The sequence below is a fragment of the Lycium barbarum genome, chromosome 3 (genome assembly GCF_019175385.1).
Source record: "Lycium barbarum isolate Lr01 chromosome 3, ASM1917538v2, whole genome shotgun sequence".
NCBI classification, from domain to species: Eukaryota; Viridiplantae; Streptophyta; class Magnoliopsida; order Solanales; family Solanaceae; genus Lycium; species Lycium barbarum.
In genome coordinates, this window is record NC_083339.1 from 4,703,456 (window position 1) to 4,711,814 (window position 8,359).

Genomic DNA, 8,359 nt, shown 5'->3' on the forward strand with positions numbered 1-8,359 from the left:
GGTGGTGAGCGGGGGTGGAGGGGTGAGTGGGTGGTTAGAGTGAGGGGTGGGAGGTAGTGGGGGTGGGGTTGGTGGTGGGTGGGTGGGGAGTGAGGGTGGGGTTGGTGGAGGCAGAGGGGAGTTGGAGTGGGTGGTATGGGGTAGATGTTGGTGGTGAGTGGAGGTGGGGGTAGTGGGGAGTGGGGGTGAGTGGTGTGGGGTATGGGTTGGTGGTGGGGAGTGAGGGTGGGTTGGGTGGCGTGGGGTTGGTGGTGGGGTGAGAATGGTAGGGAGTGGGGGGTTAGAGTGGAGAATGGGTGGGTAGTGGGTGGGGTTGGAGTAGAGAGTGGGTGGGGGTGGGGTGGAGGTGGAGGGTTGAGGTTGGGGTTGGAGCTGGTGATAAAAAAGTTCCGTACAAAAATACCTCTTAATGATATTAAGACTTGGTTCAAGATTTTAATGATTAAGACCTATTCAGACCCAATAAGTGCTTAGATCTTAATGCAAACAAATGCACTTAATGGCTTAAGGTCTGAACCATTCAGATTCAGACGTCCAATAAATGCAAACAAATGAGGCCTTAGTCACTTTTTTAGTCATTTATGTTGCGAACTCATATTTAGACGCACAAACGGCCGGACAGAACCCAGATGTACACCACGTATTGTTACCATATATTAAAAGTGGGGTACCCATTAAAAGTGTTTTTCAACTATTTTAGCCCAGCGCTAAAATACACCGCATAATTTTTCCAAAGGGTCATGAGATTATTCACTGTTTTTGGACTATTTTTTTTTTTACTTTATTTCAAAATCATTATGTCGTTATAAAATGTCCAAATCTAACTTGGGATTGGATTTCACTTTTAGAAAAGTGCTCCCGACCTATTTTCCAACTTCATCTTCATAAATTCCGAATAAAAGGCTCTCTTATCTCCTTTGCAAAAAATATAATCAAACACAACTCCATCTTTAATTTTAACTTGATAAATTCTTAATAAAGTAAAAAAAAAAATGGAATCTAAGACCAAATGCCTACTAATTTTTTCAGAACCCTCTTCCAATGGCATCAAAAGAAAAATGAGAAAGAATTTGACTTTCACTAGTTGCGTTACACAAAGACAAATTGGTACCACGTTGACACCACTTTCAAATCACTAGCTACCGCCTACAAGTTGAATTAAAAGTCAATTCACGCTCCAAAGATGTTTAATTCACCGAAAAGTTTTTTGTTTTTGTTTTTTTGAGTCAAAAATTGGTTGAATTTAGAAGGAATAAAGAGTTGGTCATGAATAGTACAACTCAAAATTTTCTTGTTACAAAGTAGAATTATATCCAAAATCTAAAGTGATTGTCTTTTTTTTTTTTTTTCCTTTTTCTTAAACGAACTCTCTTACCGTTGTAGCGACTAGTATAACCTAAGTTGAACCAGCCTTTTCCATGCCTTGGTTCGAGATAGAGCCAATTTAAGCCTTAAGGGGTCGTTTGGTTGCTAGTACTAGTTGTGTTGATTTTAATACATTAATAATTCACTTCCTAATCAACAATCAAATGATCCCTAAATGAATAAATCAATAATTGCACCTGTGAATAGTTGGACGAATTATTCATTTATAGGCCCAAATTGGCACCAATAAAATAAAACTGTATCTATTTAAGGATACAATTTCTCTTTTCTTTTCTATTCTTTTGTCTTTTCCTTTTTTTTCATTTTGGGCCAAGAAGTCTTTATCCTCTATGACAGTAAACTACATTCAAGGAGAGACATGTTGTAAATTTTCTTAATTAAAGGATTCAGGGCGACAATTTTGCCACCACAGAAAAAAAAAAAAGTACTTTAAATTAAAAACACATGAACAACAATTTCTAAATAGTTCTTCAAAAAAGAAAAAAGGACAATTTGTTTTCCTTTTTCTTTTTTCATGTCTTAAACTTTTCTGACTACAAGAAGGCTAACAATGCCACTAGAGAATTAACTAACAAGGATAAATTAGAGTAGATTGAAGAGCTTCCAGACTCATCACCACCGTAGTCGTCGTCAGCGTCACCGGAAATTGCCACGAGATCTTCTCCGCTGTCGTCCCCGGCGGATTCAGTGTCATTGTTGGTGGTAGCAGTCCACTTTCCACTGTTGCCTCCCCTGCTTCTAGTCATATAAAATTATCCATTTTATTAACTCCAAAAAATGAAGTGTCATAAAAGCCCTAACTAATTCCTCTTACTTTTTCTTTACGTGTGGTATTCGAAGCTTACTGGTTCGACTATTCGGATTCAAGTTGGATAGTTTACTAAGAGGCAGTAGCAAAGCCAAAAATTCATACAAGAAGATTCAAGAAATTACTAGAGTGTCACAGGGATGGAGCTAGCATGAAAAGTATGAGTTCGGTAGAACGTCATATTTAGGACTTGAGCATGTGATATAAAACAGTTCTTGAATTTCTTTTATCACTATACTAGAATCTTTTCTTAGATCAAAAGAATACAACAGTTTATATATAAACAAAAAGTTTCATTTTAGTCCTAAGAGAGGTAAAGTGATTCCTATCAAAGGAATGATAATGTACAAATTTAATACTCCTACTACAAGTATTTTTATCAAATGTCCCACTAACTAGAAAATAGTAGTGTTATTTAAGAAATTTTCTTACTCTAAAATTCATTAGCATCTACTGTCTATTGAATTCGAAAAAAAGTTTACTTGTATCGAACCTTAAAAGCAAAAGAGTACCAATCTAATATACGTAATTAGTGGGGAGCGTATTCCATTTGGATTGCTGAAAAATCATATTGAGACAGACATAATTCTTGTGTCACTAAGAAAGTAAGTACTCCAAATTAATTACATTATTACTAATAGTAATAGTAGTAATAATTAACAAACACAAAAGTCTATGATGGACTATTAAAGTGTTGATTACTCTACTTAACATAAGGACAAAAGTGTGAGAGAAAAAGAAAAAGTGTTGTTTAGGGGGAAAAAGTGAAAAGAAGGAAAGTAAGAGGACCCTACCTGTGAATGAGGACACCAGCATTCAGGGTAAGTTGGTCAATGAAATTTGCAGATTTGGGCTCCACACTATAAGCTTTTTCATAATTGACCTCAACTTCTTCACCAGAGGCCACAAAGTATGCTCCATTTGCCATTACATCCCCTTCACTTCTCCAATTCCAATTCCTCCAATGTCCTTCTTCTGTGTCCACTCTTTTTGTCACCTATAGTTAAATTAAGGGGGTGTAAGTGTTTGATTTTAAAATATAGAGGATCTTTTCTGTAACTTAGTCATAGTATAGGGGTGTTTAGTATATAATAGTTAAGCCTTAAATTAATCAATGGGTATCCAATGCAACTTAGAGCACAAAATTTGTGAAGAATATACAAATAAAAAGAGCTAACAACATTTCAGTCACAAACAAGTTGATGAATCATTATTACGTATCTTTTTCATTTGAATAAACATCTAAGGCCAACATTATATAAGAAAAATTAAAATAAAAAGTATACTAGACATTCTCTATGTTTTTTACTAAAGCAAAGATTTCAAAAGAATAGAAAACATTGGACCTAAAGTAAAAAAGATGAAACAAAGTATTGATTTTATGTCAACTAGTTGTTCATAACTTTAAGCGAAATACACCCAAACTTGAACTCTTTTACTAGTAGTAGTACTTTTCTTTTAATTAAGGCATGTTGGCTTAATTAAAACAAGATAAGGTATTTGAAAGTTCAAGTTGTGTTTAGACATGAAAACAAAATTGAAGTTTTATAAGTTAAAACATGAAAAATTCCTAAAACTTATTTTTAAAACTTCAAATTCTATATTTTGAGTTTGAAGTTGGAATAATAGGCCAGCTTGATTAAAAAAACATTTATTTTAAATAATCTGTAAATGTTATTTCAAATCTTATTCAGGCTAAAATGGCTAAGGAAAAGAAGATAAGCTCACTGTTTTATGTTTTGGCATTTCATGTAGTATGCTTTTAACATTATGTGTAAAATTTTGTGGACAGCACAAAAAGAAAAATAGAGGTGTAATTTCTATTTCATTTTTAAAGGAAAAAATGAAAAAAAAAATGTACCTCTTTAGCAAAAGGATCAAAGGGTGCAATATATCGATTTCCTTGGCTATTGATAGTAGGGCTACCACTTCCACCAATTGCATACATCTCCCACCTTGTAAAATCATTATTCACCACATGTATATACCCCCTCCTACACCTTGGCATTCTTTGAATTAATTTCTTCCCAAAATGATTAAATGAAATTGTCACTTGCATCCCTGAATCAGGTAAATAGTCATCACTATGTCCCAATAACATTACCTCATTATGATGTGAAAAATGATTATTCGATATTGTTATCCCCGTTGACCCCATCACTACATCAATCAATCCATCTTTACAATGCGATAATGAACAATGGTCGATCCAAATATCCTTCGAACTGAATATCGATATCCCGTCCCCGTCCGATTTTCCCCGATAACCGAAATGTGTAGGGCTCGAACGTACATTCGTCTCGCCCGATTCGTAACAATGATGGACGTGGATATTGTGGATAATGACATGCGAGATATATTGTAACGTTATGCACCCCCCACCCGTGATGTGCACGTTAACCCCACGACCGTCTAGGGTTTTGTACGAGTTGAAAATGAGCTCCTCTGAGAGTTTAATCTCCATGTTTGCTGCGAAGACAATCCATAACGGTTCTTCTTGGATGACACCATATCGGAGAGTGCCAGGTGGCGGGTTGACAGGGTCGGGGTCCGAGGAAGAGGTGACGACATAGTAACGACCACCTTTGCCACCTAGTGCATATTGTCCAAAACCAATGGCACAATCAGCTAGTCTTTGGCGATTTAATTGCCAAGTATGGTCACATCGCCAACAATCATCGATTGGGTTGCCGGTTTGGCAAGAGGATTGATCAATATTGGTGTAGTAAGACAACAATTTTCTTCTTGTCTGGAGATTTGAGAGTGATACATTTACTTTCCTGCAACACATTAATGAAAAGAGTTGCTAACTTATTGGAACTTAGTGGACAATGGACCCGTACTCTGCACTTTTGTGTGTGCCAGGGATCGAACCCATGAAGTGCACTTAACACTCATAAAAATATCATGTGTTGAGCTCTTACCATTAGACCGACCAAATCATGGGAGGAAAAGAGTTTAATTTGTACACATTGACTATGTAAATGACACAAGGCAACATTGCTAGTGTAAAAGTTGTTCATATTATCAATGTATATAAGTTAAATCCTGATTATAAAACTTGAGTAGGAATAAGGGATTGCACCTTGTCAAAAAAAGAAAAAAATGCATTGTGGACAGTGGTGCTCTAGCTCTATATTTTTGCACAAACATGGTAAAAAGTTAAGAAACATTTCAATAAGTCACAAAACAAAAAGAGAAAGGCCAATGGATCAACGACTTTTGTAACACAAAAAACAAAAGTTGAACCAAACTAGCACAAAAAAAAAACGTTATTAGGTTTGACGCACTAAATTAGTGCGTGAAAGGACCAAACTTCAAAAATGCAAGTTGGGCCTTTCACGCACGAATTTCGTGCGTGAAGGAGGCTTCCGTCACGCCACAGCAATAAATCATTTCTTATACTTCTTTCTCGTGTTCAACACAAAAATATTTCTTTTTTTTTACACCACAAGGTCCTTATATTGCTCAGAACATGAATCTTTTTTATTATCTGCTTAGACAAATTATTATAATCTCTCCTCCATAGTGGTCGAACCTTGCACAAGCACAAACAAAGTAAACAAAACCTCTCAATAATGAAAATTAAAATACTAATAACAATTTCCAATTTCTTACAATGTCACTTTCAAGTCTTTCGTGATAATTTTGGTACAGTAACATATGTGCATTTTACTATACACGCAATCAATTAATAAACAATTGCAATAAGAACAAGAAAAAATGGAAGTATAAGAAATGATTTATTGCTGTGGCCTGACCGAAGCCTCCTTCACGCACGAAATTCGAGCGTGAAAGGCCCAAGCATTATTCCAGTTTGATACTTTCACACACTAATTTAGTACATAAAATCTATTAACGTTTTTTTTTTGTGCTAGTTTGATTCAATTTTTTTTTTGCTACAAAAGTCGCGAATTCATTCATTATTCATTGGTTGAAAGGAAGTCCAATTAAAGTGATTTGAGGGCCTACAACTAGATATTCAGACAAGGAGAAAGTAAAAATAGACGATATAATAAGCAACCAATAAATATCCATATCTACCTACATCAATAGCACTTTAAAAAATTAATTAAAGCTCATAAAGCCAATACGAAACAAGAAAATCCCCACTCTCTCCATCCTTAAATATAAAATAATTAAAAAAAAAACATAAGGAAGAGGAATTCAATTCTTACTAGAAATCAAACTCCAACTAATCAAAAAATAATTGCTCATTATTTACAAAGATTCTTGAATGTAGAGCGTAAAATGTTATTTAACACCTTATTCTTGAAACAAAAATGAAAAAGAATCAAAATGTGTGACTATTAACCTTTATTTTCAGTTCGGTGTCTGGTACCAGCATTAAGACCCCGACTAATTTGAATTTTTCAGTACCTAAGGCTCATAAAGCAGGAAAACACTCCCTGTCAGAAGTTTTTTCATAGACAGGGCTCACACCCGAGATTTCTTATCCATCCTACCATAAGTACTAGTGGCAGTAACTAAAGTTCAAGAATAGGGAGTCCTACATTGTGGAAAACAGAGCTTGTAAAGAACAGAGGAGCAAATAGACAACAGAGAAAGACATAAACAAGAAAAGGAACAAAAATGTGGGACTATTAACCTATAATAAAAAAATTAAAAAAAAAGTTTTCCACCAGTGGCACCCATATTGAATCCCCGACTAATTCATATATGTACTGCGTAAGACTCACTAAAGGGGAAGTGTTCCATATAAAACAAATTTTGTATGCAGAGCTCGAACCGGAGACTCAGGTTGTGATATTAACTAAAGTTCAAGAAAGGGGAGTCCTACATTGTGGAAAACAGAACATGTAAAGAACAGATAAAAACATAAAACAACTAATTGAAGCTTAGAAATGTTTTTCTTATACCTTGTAACTTCAAGAGCAACAGCTTCAGGATCAGGATGCTGACCAGGAAGAGTGACATTCAAGAAAATCCCAAAAGCAAAGGGAAAAAATGAACTTAAAAGCAAAAAAAACACAATGTAGCTTCTCTGGAGCATCTTTTCTACAATAACGAACTGCATTTTGTGTGTTTTTTGGGGTCTTGGGGTCAGTGAGTTAGCTGCATTATAGAGAAACTTGAAGTTATGTTTTTTAGTGAGTGATAGTGAGAAAATGGATTCTGTATTGTTGACTGTGGGAGAAGATAACAAATTAAAAGTAGGGTCTTGGAGTGTTTTGTATTTCTACTGACTACTCATAGCAGTGATTGTATGTATTTTCAACTAACTAACATGATTTATAGTCATTGTTTAAGAGAATCTCTCACCTGGATTCACCCATGCTTTACAAGCAGAAAAGCAACAGAGTATATTGAATTTTGAGGGTTTTCTTTCCTTTTAGATTAACGATAAAGTTGTCTTCGTGTGGCTATATAGGTCACGTGTTTGAGTCATCGAATTCGTTATTAATGCTTGCGTCAGAATAAACTGTCTAGATTATACTTCGTTTTCGTATGATTTATAAGTCACGGATCCTGAGTCATAATTTTTTTTTTTTTTTATCATGATAGATTGTCTATATTACACCCTTTAAAGTGGGACACTTTCCCAAATTTTGCGTGATGCTTTGTTCATCGATTTATATTGTTTATCTTGTTTGTGGCTTGATACTCTGTCTATATTACACCTTAGAGTTCGGCTAGTACTAATTATTTTATTGAATATAAAATTTTTGTGCACCGAACTGTTGTTTTCTTTCTTTTCAGCCCATTCGACGCCCATTTTTAAATAAACTAAAAACAAAAAGGGCAAAAAAAACATCAATCAATTAGAATTAACATGTGTGCTCGGGATGTCAAGTCCCTATTTGCGCAGCTTACACTTTTTTGATCCCATTGGGTGTACAACTTGTAATTATGAGATACGAAGGAAGAGGAATTCAAGATTTAAACTTAATAGGTCCAATATTAAAAAAAAAAAAAAACTTCTGAAAGGTATGATTTTAAAACTTAAATGTATTGGAGTGGTGAAACATTACACTCAGTTTGCCAATTGAAACCTAACTATAAACTATTAGTACAACTGTAATTAAGGAAGGACATTCAATTTGGAGTAAAGATCACAGGAAACATTCTACTTTTTCATGAAAAATGGTCTATTAGGATTTAGGAACATTCTTCTCCTAAAAAAAATTAAAAAAACTTTTAAAA

At 34.8% G+C, this 8,359-nt stretch overlaps 1 protein-coding gene across 3 annotated transcripts; it reads right to left on the minus strand.

The window, feature by feature from the left end:
* Positions 1–1,741: 1,741 nt before the first annotated feature.
* LOC132629985 (probable pectate lyase 12) lies at positions 1,742–7,554 on the minus strand. 3 transcript variants are annotated; one of them, XM_060345466.1, is made up of 4 exons: positions 7,075–7,554; positions 4,056–4,974; positions 2,989–3,191; positions 1,742–2,118 (listed from the first exon to the last, which is right to left on the minus strand). In XM_060345466.1, the coding sequence occupies exons 1-4, from the start codon at positions 7,230–7,232 to the stop codon at positions 1,920–1,922; spliced, it is 1,479 nt and encodes a 492-aa protein (XP_060201449.1). In that variant the 5' UTR covers positions 7,233–7,554; the 3' UTR covers positions 1,742–1,919. The 3 variants fall into 3 exon arrangements, with proteins under 3 accessions (XP_060201449.1, XP_060201447.1, XP_060201446.1); XM_060345464.1 differs by having other exon boundaries at positions 1,742–2,121; positions 7,075–7,553; XM_060345463.1 differs by having other exon boundaries at positions 1,742–2,124; positions 7,075–7,553.
* Positions 7,555–8,359: the final 805 nt, after the last annotated feature.